The 19,252-nt window shown below is 41.1% G+C and overlaps 1 protein-coding gene across 31 annotated transcripts in view; it reads left to right on the plus strand.

Annotated features, from left to right (window-relative positions):
* The window catches only part of DTNB (dystrobrevin beta), a 309,281-nt gene that overhangs the window by 190,670 nt on the left and 99,359 nt on the right, over nucleotides 1–19,252 (plus strand). For 29 of the 31 annotated variants that reach the window (XR_004428453.1, XR_004428456.1, XR_004428457.1 and 26 more), the window contains one exon: nucleotides 10,354–10,431. Coding sequence is in view for 26 of the 31 variants with exons in the window: in XM_033176347.1 (XP_033032238.1) it covers nucleotides 10,354–10,431 (78 nt within the window). In the remaining 5 variants the exon portion in view is untranslated. Of the gene's footprint in view, nucleotides 1–10,353; nucleotides 10,432–11,403; nucleotides 11,651–14,457; nucleotides 16,660–19,252 lie in introns of those variants that run through there. The other 2 variants (XM_033176369.1, XM_033176370.1) reach the window with 2 other exon arrangements.

The following is a 19,252-nucleotide window of genomic DNA, read 5'->3' on the forward strand; positions in this document are numbered from 1 at the left end:
TTAGTCAACAATCTGGTTTATATAATAGATAATTTGCTCATTAAATGTTTGTATTTTGCTAGGCTGAGATTAGAAACCTAGAAGATCTTTGAAATGGAGATTAGATTTTAAAGTCATCCTGATAAGATCTCAAGCCTGATGGTTTACGTTCAGAGAGCCATTTAGGACATTTAGGAGTTCTAATAATATGATGGGGAAAGGGTAAATCACTCAAAAACTATACTCTGCAACTATTACTGCCTTATCTTCCTATAGAAACAGCAGGAACTATGATCTAACATCATGCTGTTAACGTCATGACTTTTTTTTTTTTTTGTAGAGTAAATATCCTTAAACGTTTTCCTGAAAGTGCACCCCTGAAAGATAGGAGACAGTACTCTCAAATGACAGAGAACACACACTCAGAGCCACACTGCCTCGATTCAGATCCTCTTGCTTCCATGATTTGGCTCTGTGGCCTCAAAAACATTACTTTTCTCCATGCCTCAGTTTTTGTTTTTTTTTTTTTTATCATCTGTAAAATAAAGATAATGGTATCTACTTCATTGGCTTAGTGTAATGAAGTGAATCCATGGAAAATGTTCAAACTTAGTCTGCCATATAGTAAGCACTCAATAAATATTGCTATTATTAGTAAAGACACTCCACTCTGCTGATTCTATTACCAAGTCATATATGGTAGAAGAAAAAAAATGACAGACCAACCAGTAGACATTAATAGAGTTAAGTAGAAAAGAATATGCCACTGTTCCCTGTGAAGGGGGAAAAAAGCCTACTATCACTGCAGATGCTACAAATACATCCACCAAATATAACAGCAAATAATGTCATTATCCCATTTTTGGAGAATAGTCTCACCACACCTAAATATAATAGATTACTTCTTACCCACTCTCTACTCCTATTATATTCCACAACATGGCGCTGACTCATGAGCAACAAATATTTAAGGAGTACCTACTCTGTGCCTCATACTGTGCCAGATACTTCAAATATAATGGTAAAAATATCACAGATTTCTTACAGTGTAGTAGAGGAGATCATCTAGACTGGTCTAAGGTGTTTTCTTTACTCTCATTTTTGAGAAGTGATGGTGGTAACGATGTGGGGAAATTGTGGAACTTTGGATCTACTCAAACAATTTCACAGGTTTTCTACTAAAAGTCTCAAACTTCTACAGCATAGTTTCTCCTCCCTCATTCCCTCCCCCTCGCTCTTCCTTTGTGTGTGTGTGTGTGTGTGTGTGTGTGTGCGCGCGCGTGCACGTACACATGCGTGCATGCTCATATAACACTTTCCTTCTCAGTTTGCTTTCTTAATGATAATAATATAGGCTCACTTTAGAAATTTGACTCCTTTTTTAACATTAAACATATTTTTCTCTTAGAATCAGGAAAAATTAAACTGAAAAGGTTGGAGAAGTGTTGGAAAGTATAAACAAGCAGGAAAAACTGCCCATAATTCCACTTATCTTAACATTTGAGCATATTTCCTCCAGATGTTTCATTTTATGCTTATTATGTAGTTGAGTGTGCTGTGTGTACATATAAATAATTTTATATGACAATTGTGAAGATAGACTAAATAATGTGTTTAAAGCTCTGAAGTGCCTGATAGATATCAAACATTCAATAATTGTCAGCTATCATTGTCATCTTGCCCTTCTTTGTTACCTTCTATATGCTGAGCTTATTTCCAAGTAATCAAAAAGTCTTCATAAGCACTATTATTTAATGACAGCATAATATCCTGTAATTATGGATATACCATGGTTTACTTTTCCTTTCCTTATATTTGAACACTTAGGATAATTTCAGAATTATCCTATCATATATAACACTTCCTGAATATTTGTTAATATAAATCTCTCTGTGCATTTCTAATTAGTCTTTGGAATTGATTGCTAGAAAGAGAACTACTGAGCCAAAGTGTTTGAATGTTTTCTAAGATCTTTGATGGACATATTGCCAAATTGCTTTCTAGAAATTTGGCTTAACTTGTTACTTTCACTCTTGACTAGTAGTAAATTAAGGACCTATGTCAGAAAATCCTCTCTACTCTTAAGGATTGCCTTTTTAAAAAGATCATTATTTTTCCCAGAGAAAGTGGTCTGTAATTTTTTTTCCCCCACCCCGAGACAGGATCTCACTCTGTCACCCAGGCTGAAGTGCAGTGGTTTGATCGTGGCTGACTGCAGCCTTTAACTTCTGGGCTCAAGCAGTCCTCTCACCTCAGCTTCCTGAGTAGCTGAGACCACAGGCATGTGCCACCACACCCAGCTAATTTTTTAATTTTTTGTAGAGATGGGGTCTTGCCATGTTGCCCAGGCTGGTCTCCAACCCCTGGGCTCAAGCGATCCTCCTGCCTTGGCCTCCCAGAGTACTGGGATTATAGGCATGAGCCACTGTGCACAGCCTGTAATGTTTAATTAAATTTTTTAGGCCGGGTGCCATGGCTCACGCCTGTAATCCCAGCACTTTGGGAGGCCGAGGCAGGTGGATCACCTGAGGTCAGGAGTTCGAGACCAGCCTGACCAACATGGAGAAACCCCGTCTCTACTAAAAATACAAAATTAGCTGGGCCTCGTGGGCACATGCCTATAATCCCAGCTACTAGGGAGGCTGAGGCAGGAGAATTGCTTGAACCTGGGAGGCGGAGGTTGCGGTGAGCCGAGATCGTGCCATTGCACTCCAGCCTGGGCAACAAGAGTGAAACTCCGCCTCAAAAAAAAAAAAAAAAAAATTTCTTTTGAGTCATTTATATTTCTTCCTTTTAAACACATATGTTTACCCATTTATCTAATTGGAATCCCTGTAGTTTTCTTGTAAGTTTGTGTGAATCCTGTATGTGTTAGGCATTTAATTTTTGCTGTCTCACATTTGTTCAGGTAGTTCCTCAAATTTTTTTTCCTTCTTTTCTGATAGTTTTAACAATTCAAATTAATTGATGTTTTCCTAATTTTTCCATTGTTTTTAGCTACGAAAATCCTCTCTATTCATAGACCTATATGTTTTCTCTTAATTTATATAGTTAAACGTCTATATTTAAGTCTTCTTTTTTCTTTAAGAGACAGAGTCTTGCTGTGTTACCCAGGCTGGCCTCAAAATACTGGGCTCAAATGATCCTCCCACTTCAGCCTCCTGCATAACTAGGAGTGCAGGTGTGCTCCATCATGCCTGGCTTCTATTTAACTCTTTAACACCCTAGAAATATGTTTTTTTTTATGGGATGAGATAATCTCAGTATTTTCCCATGCATATAGCAGTTTTTCTTCTATTAAGTATTTACTACGTTGTATTATCATTATTTTTTCTAAATTTTTCTTCTTTGTAAGACTTAAGTTTTCATCTTTTTAGTTTTTATTCCCAGAAGCTAGCACAGTGCCTGCCACATTATAGGCAAATATCCGATAAATGAAATAAATACAGTTATATATAATCTGTCCTAAAATATTTTTAAAGGTACAAGTTATTCATCTATTCTTACAGATGATTTTAAAACCCTTAAGAGAGGTTTTGTAGAAATTTTAATTTCTAGTTAGTCTGTATTTCAGAGCATTGCCAGAATGAATTGGAGGGGTCTGGCCACCAGGGAACTGCATGAAAAAATTATTTCTACCAGTAAGCTCAATTTGTGCTTTGTAATAGATGTGTTTCCCCAATAACCAGAACCTCTGTTTCTGTTATCTAAGCCACCCTCTCACTGCACAGGTCCCCAGACCTCTCCTACCCCGCCTAAAAACAGTAAATATAAATGTACGTTTTCGGCCAGACTCGGTGGCTCACGCCTGTAACCACAGCACTTTGGAAGGCCGTGGCAGATGGATCACCTGAGGTCAGGAGTTCAAGACCAGTCTGGCCAACATGGTGAAACCCCGTCTCTACAAAAAATACAGAAATTAGCTGGGCATGATGGCAGATGCCTAATCCCAGCTACCTGGGAGGCTGAGAGGGGGGAATCGCTTGAACCTGGGAGGCGGAGGTTGCAGTGAGCTGAGATTGCGCCATTGCACTTCAGCCTGGGCAACAGAGCAAGAGACTCCATCTCAAAACAATAAATAAATACGTAAGTAAATGCACATTTTTAGTGTTCAGAATACTGAAATGAACAGGTACTGTTTAATGACACTCATATATTTTCAAACTTGACATTTCATCTGAGTTCTATTCTTCTATTTTCAACTGCTTTCTAGACATCCACTTACCTGTACTTATTATCAATGGTACTTCAAACCCAACCATTTCTAAACTAAAATCCTATTCACTCTTACCTTCCTGCTCATTCTGTCTACCCATCCCTCCTCCTTTCCAACCTCAGATCTTGTTACCTACTCTGTGTTTTCTAGTTCGGATATTTTACCACCCAGTAGCCAAGGTAAAAATCTCTTGTTCTTTACTTCCCTACCCTGTGTACTTAATCAGTCACCCTCTCTTACTGGTTTTGTCTTCACAATAGCTTTCCGTTTCTCTCACCCCTATCTTCAGTACCACCATCCATCTTCATAGTCACTGATCTGGGCAACTGCCATAACCTCTTACCTGGCCTCCCACCTTCCATTCCCCTGCTTCTAAATATATCCTCCATGATATATTTATTTATTATATGGGGGAAAGATTCCCCTCACCCCTAGAAGTTCAGAGTCACTGAACTGAAGGTAGGGCTTGGGTATCTTATCTTACAGAAAGCTTTTCAGATGATTCCCATGCACACTTTTGATAAAAGACCAGCATCGGCAAGATTCTGGGGTGAGCTTTTAAAATGATGTGATGGTCACATCGATTTTTGACTTACATTCAGTGCTTCCCCTGCTGCCTGCAATATAAAGTTCAGATCTCTCACTTTGTGATAGGACAAGCTCTTTTCACATCCTGGCTCTCCTCTAGCTTTCTAGATGTGTTTCCAGCTACTCCCTTTCAGATGCCTTTAGGCAAATAAGTTAGACCCAGTTTCTCATGTATTTTTGGATTGCTATGCCATTTTACATACTATTTCCATCTGGGGTTCTCTCAATTTTTTTTCTGTATCCGGAAAACTCTTCTCAATGATGCCTCCTCTCTGAGCCTTCCATGACGATTCTTGCCCCTTGTTCCTCCAGGCAGAAGTACCTGATCTTCATCTGTGGCTCTCAGCACTTGGTCTATCAGTCGTCCCTCGGTACCCATGGGGGTTGGTTCCAGGAGCACCCACAGATACGGAAACCCAAGGATGCTCAAGTTCCTGAAATAAAACTTGAGTTTTATAGTGTTTGCATATAACCTGTGTGCATCCTCCCATATACTTTAAGTCATCTCTAGAGTACTTGTAATACCTAACACAATGCCTACACACACGTCCTTCGCAAGGATTCAGTGTAGTACTCAGCACATGGTGAATTCAAGTTTTACTTTTTGGAACTTTGTGAAACTTTTTCTCTGAATAATTTCCATCGGCAGTTGGTTGAACCGACAGACATGGAGGGCCGACCATACTTCATTGCTGCACTCATTACATGGCATTGTGATGATTTGCTTGCATATTTGTCTCCATCTATATACAGTTAGGTCATTGAAATAAAGATAATCTTTTGTTAGTAGGTACACAGTAACAGTGATGCTTTCCCTTTAATTAAGAAGTACGAAATTCTTGCCAAGTCTTTTAAAAACCATCTCTACTGACCTCCAGATACTTTCTACCTATATCATCATCTGCTTCTATCCCATCGAAAAAATGGTATATCTTATTAACAAAGAAGGAACCTCCCACATTTCTGGAGCGTGTGATAGATGGTGGCCATTTCGGTATCATGAAACTCAATAGTGCCTATACCTTGCTGAGATCTGTACCAAAGGAAGATACAGATACAGAACATCTGGTGCTCAAGGTACTCAGCTGGTTTTAAATGTTAAAAATCAGCAAAACCAATCTAATAAGTTGTGCCAATTCTGTTTTTTTAAGTTTCTATAATTTGTAGCATTAATGTCTGCTTTACACCTGGAAATACTCTTTTCAGTTATGTCTTTTTTTTTTTTTTTTTTTTTTTTTGAGGCGGAGTCTCGCTCTGTCGCCCGGACTGGAGTGCAGTGGCCGGATCTCAGCTCACTGCAAGCTCCACCTCCCGGGTTTACGCCATTCTCCTGCCTCAGCCTCCCGAGTAGCTGGGACTACAGGCGCCTGCCACCTCGCCCGGCTAGTTTTTGTATTTTTAGTAGAGACGGGGTTTCACTGTGTTAGCCAGGATGGTCTCGATCTCCTGACCTCGTGATCCACCCGTCTCGGCCTCCCAAAGTGCTGGGATTACAGGCTTGAGCCACTGCGCCCGGCCTTCAGTTATGTCTTACAAGAACAATGAAGGTTTTGTATGTTTGTTTGAGCCAGAAGTCATTTTTAGTGTATTACTTTTTTTTTTTTTTTTTTTTTGGGAGACAGGATCTTGCTCTGTCGCCCAAGCTGGAGTGCAGTGATGCAATCATAGCTCACTGCAGCCTTAACCTCCCAGGCTCAAATGATCCTCCCACCTCTGCCTCCTGAGTAGCTAGGACTACAGCACGTGCCACCATGCCAGACTGATTTTTATTTTTTATTTTTTGAGACAGGATCTCACTCTGTCACCCAGCCTGTAGTGCAGTGGCACAATCTCAGTTTCACTGAAACCTCAACCTCTCTGGGCCCAGGTGATCCTCCCACCTCAGCCTCCTGAGTAACTGGGACTGCGAGCGTGCACCACCACACCCAGCTAATTTTTGTATTTTTTTGTAGAGACAGGGTTTCGCTATGTTGCCCAAGCTGGTCTCGAATTCCTGGGCTCAAGCCATCCACCTGCCTTGGCCTCCCAAAGTGCTAGTTTTACAGACATGAGCTACTGCGCCTAGCCAGCAGGCTAATTTTTATTTTATTTTATTTTATTTATGTATTTATTTTTGAGATGGAGTCTTGGCTCTGTCACCCAGGCTAGAGTGCAGTGGCGTGATCTCGGCTCACTGCAACCTCCGCCTCTCGGGTTCAAGTGATTCTCCTGCCTCAACCTCCCTGGTAGCTGGGATTACAGGCACCCGCCACCACACCCAGCTAATTTTTATATTTTTAGTAGAGACGGGGTTTCAACATCTTGGCCAGGCTGGTCTTGAACTTCCGACCTTGTGATCCACCCGCCTCAGCCTCCCAAAGTGCTGGGATTACAGGCATGAGCCGCTGTGCCTGGCCAGCAGGCTAATTTTTTTTTTTTTTTTTTTTTTGTGGAGACAGAGTCTCACTATATTCCCCAGGCCATGTTATGCCTTCTAAGAATGCATCTGAGCTGTTGGCTTTCATGGTGAATTGTGGCTCTAGTGGAGGTTCTATAGTAAAGACCTCATTTAAGTTTGCAAGTGCTTCTTTCATTTTAAACTGCAGACATATGCCTGTCTTTCTAGCAAAGCATGTTAGGAGTTCAGAAAGGCTGTGACATTTAGGGGTCAGTTACGATTAATTTATAGTTTATAATATAACCATTACTGTCTGGTTTTGAATATTAGAGAAAAAGCTTTGAAATTGGTGCTATAATAGTTGAACATGATATGTACCAAGAGATATTGGTGATTATAAATATGTTTGTGGTATCAGACCAAATTGTTACAAATCATGAAATTTTATTGCATGGATTTATGTTCTAGGAATTAGAATTTTTTATTCTCATTTTTCCTCTGCAAATACCAAAAAGAAAATTGAATGCAGTGATATCTTTAATACTGAAATATAGCAGGTGGCCGGGAATGGTGGCTCACATCTGTAATCCTAGCACTTTGGGAGGTTGAGGTGGGAGGATCACTTGAACCCAGGAGTTCAAGACCAGCCTAGGCAACATAGTGAGACCTTGTCTCTATTATTTATTAAAAACTTAAAAAATGTATATAGCAGGTAACTATATTAGTCCTGAAAGCAACGTGAAAATGTCTTTATCTTCTTTTGGAAATAGATTGTTAATAATAATACATTAAAGAAAAGCCCATTCTCTTTCCAGGACCAGAAAGCTGTTGTGCTGGGTTTGGTTCTTTCATAGGGATTGTCTCCTTGTTTCAGTTGGACAATTGATATAAAAGAACTAGAGGCAAAAATATAAATATAGGACTAAATGTAAGCTAATCTCTGTTTTCACTTCCATCATTAGTCAACCTAAAACAACCAATTAATTGACTATAACTCAGCACAGCCACTAGCATTAATAGTCTTGAAAGTTTGGGACCTAAGTAGATATCTGTCTGAAGACAGGTAGTCAGATAAATAACTGGGAATTGACTTCTATCCTAGAGGGGCGCATTTCAATTCTCAATGTCTTACTTAGAGACCTATCGCACAAAAGGAGGAATGTAGAACAATAAGCATAGTACTATGGCTTAAAAATCAAGAGACCGGCCGGGCGCGGTGGCTCAAGCCTGTAATCCCAGCACTTTGGGAGGCCGAGACGGGCGGATCACGAGGTCAGGAGATCGAGACCCTCCTGGCTAACACGGTGAAACCTCGTCTCTACTAAAAAATACAAAAAACTAGCCGGGTGAGGTGGCGGGCGCCTGTAGCCCCAGCTACTCGGGAGGCTGAGGCAGGAGAATGGCTTAAACCCGGGAGGCGGAGCTTGCAGTGAGCTGAGATCCGGCCACTGCACTCCAGCCTGGGCGACAGAGCAAGACTCTGTCTCAAAAAAAAAAAAAAAAAAAAAAATCAAGAGACCAAAATATGTTCCCCGCAAATTACTTTTCATCTCGGATCCTCTCCATTAAATGGAAAAATCATTTTTAAAAATCACTATACAGAAATGCAATTGGTTTAAGAAGAAAAAAAAAGCGTAGAGAGAGATGGAGAGAGGAAGAGATCCTTCTTTAACGTCTGGGTTCCTTGGCTCTCCCTGAAAGATTTCCCCTTGAGCTTTTATTTGAATGTACTATGAAACCTGCAAAACAATAAAGACTGTGGTCCCTTAATAGTCACCAAGAATTGCTGAGTATAACCTCTCCAAAAATGTTATACGCAATTGACTCTGTCCTTAAACGGAAGGAGAAACCAGAAGGAAGGTAGTTCCCAAGCACCTAAATATGAGAGAAGGACTTTCGGCTTCAGTTTTATGCTTTTGATGGACAAATCTGAGAAGTATAATCATGTATAACTTAACAGTGGGGGATGCATTCTGAGAAATGCTTTGTTAGACAATTTTGTGTTGTGTTAACATCAGAGAGTGTACTTACACAAACCAAGGTGGTTTCGCCTGCTGCGTACCTAGGCCGTATGGTGTAGCCTAGGTTTGCAGCAGGCACAACCATCAAGGTATGTGTAAGTACACTCTGTGTATGTATGTAGCCTCCTAGGCTACAAACCTGTACTGGAGGCAACTGTTACACAAGGGTATTTATATATCTAAACATAGAAAAGGTACAGTAAAAATACAGTATTATAACCTATTATAAAAATATATGTGGTTTGTCATTGACCTAAACATCGTTGTGTGGCACATGACTATACTTCTTCCAGTTTAAAAGAGGAAGTGAGAAATTTTCCAGGAGAAGTATTTAGCAATAGTCATTTGATTCCAGATGCAAGACAGAACCCTTTTGTAGCTGAACCTAGTAGGGAGGGAGAGGGGTTGAAGAATGGCTGGAAGGCAAGATACCTGGCACCTTTTTGAGAAGCTTGAATTCATTCCTTCAGGACTTTCTCAAGAAGGAGAAATGGACAGACCTGAGTCCTGAAAACCTGCACCTAAAGACAAGTTACCAAAAATGCTAACCTTCAAGTTTAAGTTTGGATTAGGGATTATAAAAGACAACATTCTAATTAGGGTATAGGTGTAAAATTTGGATTTGTTGTTAAGATTCTAGTAGAGAATTCATCAAAGTTTGTTTCAGAGTCTTATTTTTGAATTTGGTATGTAACAGTTTGTTTTGGTTAAAGGTTTACAAACTAAGTCTGAGGGAAACCAGTGAGCTCTAACCAAATCTCAGGAACAGCATGCACTTCGATGTTATGACCTTTGTAATATACGATGAATGCCAGACACCTAGTAATGTTGTACCTAAAATGTAGAGGAATTCACTAAGGGGCAGAATTTAAATTCTTATGTACTAAAACTACAAAGCAAAAGCCACCGAAGTTATGTCCTATAGTAGTGTGTTTATGATCAGTTGCTTCTCCTGGTACCCACAGCTCAGTGGCCCTGTGGCTTTGTGAGAGAGAACCTCTTGCTGAATTTACTTAGGCTTGAAGTATCGATTTCTACCGCACTCCACCTGGGTCCCGCTGTGCTTACTGTGAACGATCGTTGGTCCCTTTGCTCTTATCATGCTTATCGTCGTTTCCCTTGTTTCCCCTAGTTGGTAATTATTAATATAAGGCAAATGTCTTTTCTTTCAGTCCTCCTCGCCCTCTGACTAATATGAATGACACCGTGGTTAGCCACATGTCCTCTGGAGTGCCCACTCCCACCAAGAGGTACGTATGTCTTGTGCCTTCGACTTGGGTGTTGGCCTTTGCTACTGATTTGCAGTGCCCCTGTCAGAAATGAGGCCTGAAAAGCAGGTTGTTCCACCGGGCAGAAAGGACTGGTGTGCTTTCTCTTCCTTTGGCCGTCTTTTAGTCTTAATTTCTACTTCTTACTTTTCTTTTTTTCCCCCACTGACTCACAAATACAGCAACTGAAGTGTGGCTTTCAGTGGTGCCTCAGGTGGAAACTCCATTTGTGACAAGCAGTGGTGACAGTGTCAGAGCAGATTAGGCATGTTTCAGATCCGTTTTTTAACCTGAAACAATGTTTTAATAGTCATGAGTTTCAACAGTTTTGCCTTTGAATTCTTTGAGTGTCAAAGATCATTTTTGCTCTTTGATTAGATGGTGTAAATTGAATTAATCCCTTATAAGATTTTCTCCTAAATCGTTCTCTCTATGATTTATAAACATTTAAGTTGAAAAGCCCTAGTGTCTCTCTTTTGGTTATGCAAGGAGTTTGCTTTAGGGGCCTTCAAGGAATGAGAGCTGTGTACTTCTTTCTCCTCTTTATTTAATTTGCTCTTCTCCAAAAATTTTCTCAGGCAGGACTTGAAATAACTATATAAAGTGGCTTTCTATTTGGTATAAGCTGTTCCATGACCAGAGCAATGCAAAAACTCCGTCAAGGGCACGGCCATTAAAGAATTCTTTCTAACAGTCATCACTCAAAAATAAGAAAACCACAAAGACATTCCAGCCCATCCCCTAGTCCTTCCTGGAAAAAAAAACCATTTTGTGCCATATGTACCGATTGCTTTGGATTAATTCAGCTATAGAAACACTATAGAAATTTTGACTATGTAATACATAGTGCTTAAGACAATGATGTTTGTTCCCATTGGCTAAAACTCCTAGGGCAGTGTTTCTCAAACCTGACTGATGAGAAGAATCACCTGGGTCACTACATTTTTATTCCAGCTGATTCTTATCACCAAGCAAGTTTGGGCAATAGCCTGACAAGGAAGCTAAGGAGTAAAGTGTAGGACTACCCTGAAGAGAGAAGTTAGGGACTTAATAAACCAGAGTGGCCTGATAATACATTACCTGCATGGAGACCCAGGACCTGACCAGGTAAGAGTGCTTGCCTTTAGCCTTGTTAGGGCACTTTCCAGCAGTGAGAGAGTCAGGCCACTGCTTCTGGGCAGAGCTGAGTGATGCAGGGCACCAGAGCATGGACTCTTGAGCCAGACTCTGAGTTGGAATGCTGGCTCTTTGCTTACCTTGAAATGTTCTTGTCTTCATTTTTAATTTAATTTTTTTTTTTCAGAGACATGGTCTCTCTTTGTCGCCCAGGCTGGAGTGCAGTGGCCCAGTCTTAGCTCACTGCAACCTCTGCCTCCCAGGTTCAAGCGATTCTCTTGCCTCAGCCTCCCAAATAGCTGGAATTTCAGGCACCTGCCACCATATCTAGCTAATTTTTGTATTTTTTTTTTTTTTTCCGGAAGAGATGGGGTTTCACCATGTTGGCCAGGCAGGTCTCAAACTCCTGATCTCAAGTGATCCAACCGCCTCAGCCTCCCAAAGTGCTGGATTACAGGCACGAGCCACCGTACCTGGCCTTGTTTTCAATTTTTTATCTCTAAAATGGGGACAAAAATAATATCTACCTTTTGGGGTTTATGTGAGGATTTAATATATTATTTTTATGACTTAGGAAGTAAGCTGGAATGTGAGAATAAGTGAGAAAGAGACAGAATAATTTACCAGTAATGCCCTCTCAAGCAGGAAAGGAATGCTTATGGATGAATACAAAGCAATTAAGCCCGTCCCACCTACCTAGACATTACGATAACCCCTGCTGCCCTTGGACTTCAGTTTTTTATGTTAAACACCCATGGCATTCAAACCCAGACTCCAGATCAAAGATGTTTCCATTTCAAAACCAGGCAGATAAGGTGGCCTATTCAAAGAATTCAGGTCATAGTTTTCATGTTAATTATAAGAATACCATCTCATTCAGTAGCATTTCCCATCTGAATTCTTCTCATCATTTACTAGTTCTGTCATGCTAAGTTACCCAAGTACATGAGGTACTGTACACCTTGGTGCCCAGTGATGGGGGTGGGGTGCCATGTGTTATATGTGCCACATTCAGTGACTGCAGCTGAATGTGGCTGCTAGAAGCTGTTAGAAGGAGCATGGCTTTCTGGACAATGTTTTCTTGCTTGAGAAAACTAAAAGAAGGGAGCAGTAATAATCATAACCACCTCTGTAGAGGACTACCCCTTAGGTTTGCTGTGTTACACCCCCAGGCTTCATTGTAAGTAGCCAGCTGTGATTGCCAGTCACAAAATGGTATCTGTCATTTTTGAAAGCTGCTTCAGATAATCTATAGCCTGGATTAAGATTTCATCTTAAAGTCAGCGTTTCAGCCAGCACCTCTTTCTGGTGGAATTAGCCCACCCTAGAGGTGGTTATTGTAAACTTTGCAAGGGCTGACCAGCAGGCCAAAGGCAGCCAGAGCGCAGACCAGAAAAGAAGGTTGAGCTCCGATCGATCAAGAAGCACAATTACTTGAGTAGAGACTCCATAGGAATGAAATGCTCCTACCCTACCAATACAGCCCCCAAGATTTTAGGGGATTCCATTTATATTCAGTATGAGATTGTGATATACCATGTGGAGACCAATTACCTAATTCATAGACTTGGCTTTTCATGGCCCCAGTAACCAAATAGTATAAATTTCCAGGTAGTATTCTTGCTTCCTTAAGGACTCCTCAGCTTTTCTTCCCTGCTCTGAATGTGGACAGACCTGTGTGGCCAGAATCTAATGGAAGCCAGGAGCCCAGCATGTCTTGCTGGCCACAGAGCCTTACTCTGCCCAGACAGGAATGCTCACGGAGATAGAGCAGCTACTCTTCAGAATAAGAGGTTTCTTTTAGAACTCATCCTAAGATGTCAGTCACTGAATGAGACAACAACATGCACAGCGATAAAAATGCAGGAAAAGTTTTAAGTGCTCTAGTTCCTACCTTTTTAATAGGCAGTGCATTTAAAAATAGTGATAATCACAGTGGCCAAAAGTAATGCTGTTAGTCCAAATAAAAGATGATCTGAATGTAAGCTATACTTTTCACAGAAGACCTTACAAATGGCAGAGATGATGACTGTCATATGAGATACCATAAATCATGTTCCTGAGAGGTTCCACTATAGGGATTTGCCCTCCCTAGTAATCTTTTTTTTTTTTTTTTTTTGAGACGGAGTCTCGCTGTGTCGCCCAGGCTGGAGTGCAGTGGCGCAATCTCGGCTCACTGCAAGCTCCACCTTCCGGGTTCACGCCATTCTCCCGCCTCAGCCTCCAAGTAGCTGGGACTACAGGCGCCTGCCACCTCCCCCGGCTATTTTTTTGTATTTTTAGTAGAGACGGCGTTTCACCATGTTAGCCAGGATGGTCTTGATCTCCTGACCTCGTAATCCACCCGCCTCGGCTTCCCAAAGTGTTGGGATTACAGGCTTGAGCCACCGCGCCTGGCCGCTAGTAATCTTTTAATATCCCTAAATTGATATCTTATAACTGAAAAGAAATTTTGTCTTTGCCTTAGGCTAAATAGTTTCTTGAAATTTACTTTCTTTTGAAAGCATCTACATAGTACATTTAAAAGCAAACAAGAAAAAACTTTTCAAAGCTTTAAAACGTAGGCTTAAAATACCCCTCCCCTGTCCAATTTCCTCCGAGACCTGCGTCTAGACCAATTTTTCCCCAGGGTTCAGAATGTGAATTGTGTTCTTATGCTCTGTACTGTTCTATTATATTAAGTCACCTTATATTCAAATGAATATGGAAAATGATGCTAATTTTTTTTATTTTTAAATGTCTTCTAAAACTTTAGCTGTAATTGTTTATGGATACTTAAAGCTTAACAATTCTGTGGCAATTTCGTATAACTATGGAAGTAACAAAAGCCTTCAATATGCAATTTTGTGCTTTGTGCATTCAGTTGGTATATTAATATTATATCTCCTTTAGCTTCAAGTATTAAAATTGAACCTTAAAAGGCAAAACCCACAAAGCAAAGGCAAAAAGCAGAAAGGGAAGGGCAGGAGAGTACACTGATCACGAAAGCAACGGGAATGCCCCCAGGCAGCCCTCCTTCTCCGAGCTGCCTCTCTCTGTGTGCCTTCTTTGCTCCCCGCCACTGCAGAACAGCTGCTCCCAAGGTGCTGATGCTTCCAGACACACACCTACCTACAGCCTTGCTCCTCCAGGTGTTGTGCTTTGGATTAGAAAAACGCAAGGAAGGATTCTCGTGTCCTGGATTGCATTACTGCCCATCCTTGGTGTATGTGACGGGCCATGCCCGTTAGAGCTATGGCATCAGAGCAGAGGGAGAAGAATTTCCCCCAAAGAAGGGTATACTGTCAAGAAGAGGAGAGAGAGAGGAGGCTGAGGTGAGAGGATGGCTTGACTCCAGGAGTTTGAGGCTGCAGTAAGCTATGATCATGCCCGTGAATAGCCACTGCACTCCAGCCTCAGCAACGCAGCAAGACCCTGTCTCTCAAAAAAAAAAAAAAAAAAAAAGAAGGAGAAGAAGCAGAAGAAGCAAGAAGAAGTAGAAGAAGAAGAAGAGAAATCCCGGGAAAGAAAAATAACGGAAGTTGTTAGCAGACCATGGTTTTCCTACCTAGCACATAGCTGTGTGCACACATGCACACACGCAAGCCTTCCCATATACATTTCCACTTCCAGAATTTTCCTTCTTCACATAAGGCAGCCATCCATGTACAACTGCCGATGCTCTCACACCTTTCCCAGGAGTCTTAGCCACCTCCTGTGACAGGGACAAGGTCCAGGGTATCCAATTTATACCCATTCATCTGGACCAGGCCTAGGTATCTCCTTTTGTGATTCGTTAACCCATTAAACCATGAACCAAATGATGCATTTTAAACACTCACACACACAGTATACAAAGGTAAAGATCTGCAAATAGGATAATTGCAATTTAAAGACGTAGGGAAAAGGAAAGTAACAAATAGCATGGCATATTAAGCCACATTTGCCTGTTTCATCCTGAAACACCACTAAAATGACAGCCAAGAGGTTTTTGGTTTTTTGGTTTTTTTTTAAGTAAAAACTCACAAGAACAAAGAAAAATGGAAGAAGAAACAATAGCAACAAAATTTTGGTAGCAGCCAAGCAAATGGATGAGTGGTAATGAACTTAGCAGAGAAAAACTAAAACGTAGGCTGAAAGTAAGACAAGCCTGGAAGAAAGCCAACCCTAGGAATTAGAACACTCTGGAAACACAGATTCAGAATGATTGGCTCATAGTCCCTAGAGAAGGTAGAGGTACTCAGAAATTACAACTATGGGCTTCTCTTTTGGGTGGCTTCTGAAAAAAACTATTTTATGTATTATATCACACCTCCCTTTGCATAGATGTGTTTTAGAAGAGGTCTTTTTTCCCTAACACCCCACTTTTATTTCTCTCAACAAATAATATTTTCTCAAAAATAGAAATAGTTCTTTCTATTCTGTTTGGTTCAGTTGTTGATGATGTATTGACTTGGGACATAATACCATCTTTGGATGGGGAACTGGTAAATATTTGAGCCTATAATTCTGAGTAGTCCTAATTGCTAGCACTTTTAGGTAAGGGCGAGATTTTATCATAGCATATTTACTTTAATTTATACTTCATAAGAAAGAAAAGCAGTTTTTGAAGATCAGAAGATGCCACAGTATAAATATTATTTCCGAACTGTAGAAACATGACCAAATTAAGAGATGAGTTAATGTAATAGTACACACATACCTTAGAGACACGGCAGGTTTGGTCCCAGACCACCGCAATAAAGTGAATATTGCAATCAAGTGACTCATACAAACTTTTAAATTTCTCAGTACATATAAAAGTTTAGCTTACACTATACTATAGCCTCGTAAGTGTGCAGTAGCAATATGTATTTTAAAAGTATGTACCTTAATTTAAAAAATATTTAATTGCTAAAAAATGCTAATGATCATCTGAGCCTTCAGCAAGTTCTAATCTTTTTGCTGGTAGAGGGTCTTGCCTCAATGCTGATGGCTGCTGACTAAGCAGCATGGTGATTGCTGAAGATTGGGATAGCTGCAGCAAATTCTTAAAATAAGACAATAATGAAGTTTGCCCCTTTAATTGACTCTCCCATTCATGGAACATTTCTCTGTAGCATGTGATGCTGTGTGATAGCATTTTACCCACGATAGATCTTCTTTCAAAATTGTAGTCAGTTCCTCTCACACCCTGCCACTGCTTTGTCAACTAAGTTTACATAATATTCTAAATCCTTGTCATTTCAACAATGTTCACAGCATCTTAACCAGTAGATTCCATCTCAGGAAACCCCTTTTTTTGCTTATCCATAAGAAGCAACTCCTTACCTTTTCAAGTTTTATTATAAGATTGAAGCAATTCAGTCACATCTTCAGGCTTCACATCTAATTCTAGTTCTCTTGTTTTTTTCTACCACATCTTCAGTTACTTCCTCTACTGAAGTCTTGAACCCCTAGAATTACATGAGGGTTGGAATCAACTTCATCCAAACTCCTATTAATGTTTATTTTAGCCTCCTCCCATGAATCACAAATGTTTTTAATGGCATCTAGAATGGTGAGTCCATTACAGAGGTTTTCAATTTACTTTGCCCAGACTCCATTAGAGGAACCACTCTATCTATGGCAGCTATAGTCTTACAAAATGTATTTCTTGCATAATAAGACTTGAAAGTCAAAATTACTTCTTGGCTGGGTGTGGTGGCCTATAATCCCAGCACTTTGGGAGGTCGAGGCAGGTGGATCACCTAAGGTCAGGAGTTCCAGACCAACCTGGCCAACATGGTGAAACCCCTTCTCTACTAAAAATACAAAAATTAGCTGGGCATGGTGGCACATGCCTGTAATCCCAGCTACTTGGGAGGCTGAGGCAGGAGAATCACTTGAACCCAGGAGGTAGAGGTTGCAGTGAGCTGAGATTATGCCATTGCACTCCAGCCTGGGTGACAAGAGCAAAACTACATCTCAAAAAAAAAAAAAGTTACTTCATGATCCAGGGGCTGCAGGATGGATATTGCGTTAGCAGGCCTGAAAGCAACATTCATCTCGTTGTACATCTTCATCAGAGCTCTTAGGTAACCATATGCATTTTCAATGAATGAGCAGTACTGTTTTGAAAGCAATCTTTTTTTCTGAACAGTAGATCTCAACAGTAGGCTTAAAATATTCAATAAACCATGCTGTAAACAGATGTGCTGTCATCCGGGCTTTATTCTTCCATTTATGGAGCACAGGCAAGGTAAATTTAGCATAATTCTGAAAGGCCCTAAAATTTTCAGAATGGTAAATGAGCATTGGCTTCAAGTTAAAATCGCCAGCTGCATTAGCCCCAGCAAAAGAGTCAGCCTGTCCTTTGAAGCTTTAAGACCAGACATTGACTTCTTCTCTCTAGCTATGAAAGCCCTAGGTGGCATCTTCTTCTGATAGAAGCCAGTTTCATCTCATCAAAAATCTGCAGTTTTTGTGTAGCTGCTTTCATCAGTGATCTGAGCTAGATCTTCTGGACAACTTGCTGCAGCTTGTCCATCAGCGCCTGCCACTTCACCTTGCACCTGCATGTTCTGGAGATGGTTCTGTTCTTTTTTCTTTTTTTTTTTTTTTTTTTTTTTTTTTTTTGAGACGGAGTCTCGCTCTGTCGCCCAGGCTGGAGTGCAGTGGCTGGATCTCAGCTCACTGCAACCTCCGCCTCCCGGGTTCACGCCATTCTCCTGCCTCAGCCTCCGAGTAGCTGGGACTACAGGCGCCCGCCACCTCGCCCGGCTAATTTTTGTATTTTTAGTAGAGATGGGGTTTCACCGTGTTAGGCAGGATGGTCTCGATCTCCTGACCTCGTGATCCGCCCGTCTCGGCCTCCCAAAGTGCTGGGATTACAGGCTTGAGCCACCGCGCCCGGCCAAAAGTTTTTTTTTTTTTTTTTTTTGAGACGGAGTCTCGCTCTGTCACCCAGGCTGGAGTGCGGGGTGGCGTGATCTCCACTCACTGCAAGCTCCGCCTCCCGGGTTCACGCCATTCTCCTGCCTCAGCCTCCCGTGTAGCTGGGACTATAGGCACCCGCCACCACGCCAGGCTAATTTTTGTATTTTTAGTAGAGACAGGGTTTCACCGTGTTAGTCAGGATGGTCTCGATCTTCTGACCTCGTGATCTGCCCATCTCGGCCTCCCAAAGTGCTAGGATTACAGGCGTGAGCCACCGCGCCCGGCCATGATGGTTCTGTTCTTAAACCTCATGAGCCAACCTCTGTTAGCTTCCAGCTCTTCTTCTGCAGCTTGCTCGCCTGTCTCAGCCTTCATAGAATTGAAGAGAGTTAGGGCCTTCCTGGATGAAACTTTGGCTTAAGGGAATGTTGTGGCTGATTTGATCTTCTATCCAGACCACTAAAACTTTACATCAGCAATGAGGCTGTTTTGCTTTCTTATCATTTCTGTGTACAGTGGAGTACCACTTTTAATTTCCTTCAAGAGTTTTCCTTTGCATTCATAACTTGACTGTTTGGCACAAGAGGCCTCACTTTCAGCCTGTGTCGGCTTTCGACATGCTTTCCTCACTAAGCTTGAACATTTCTAGCTTTTGGTTTAAAATGAGAGACATGCAACTCTTCCTTTCACTTGAACACTTAGACATCATAGTAGGGTTATGAACTGGCCTAATTTCAATATTGTTATGTCTTAGGGAATAGGGAGGCCTGAGAAGAGAGGCAGAGAGATGGTCACTGAAACGGTCAGAACA

Source organism: Trachypithecus francoisi, unplaced genomic scaffold (assembly GCF_009764315.1).
Source record: "Trachypithecus francoisi isolate TF-2019V2 unplaced genomic scaffold, Tfra_2.0 Lachesis_group17, whole genome shotgun sequence".
In the NCBI taxonomy this organism is placed as follows: Eukaryota; Metazoa; Chordata; class Mammalia; order Primates; family Cercopithecidae; genus Trachypithecus; species Trachypithecus francoisi.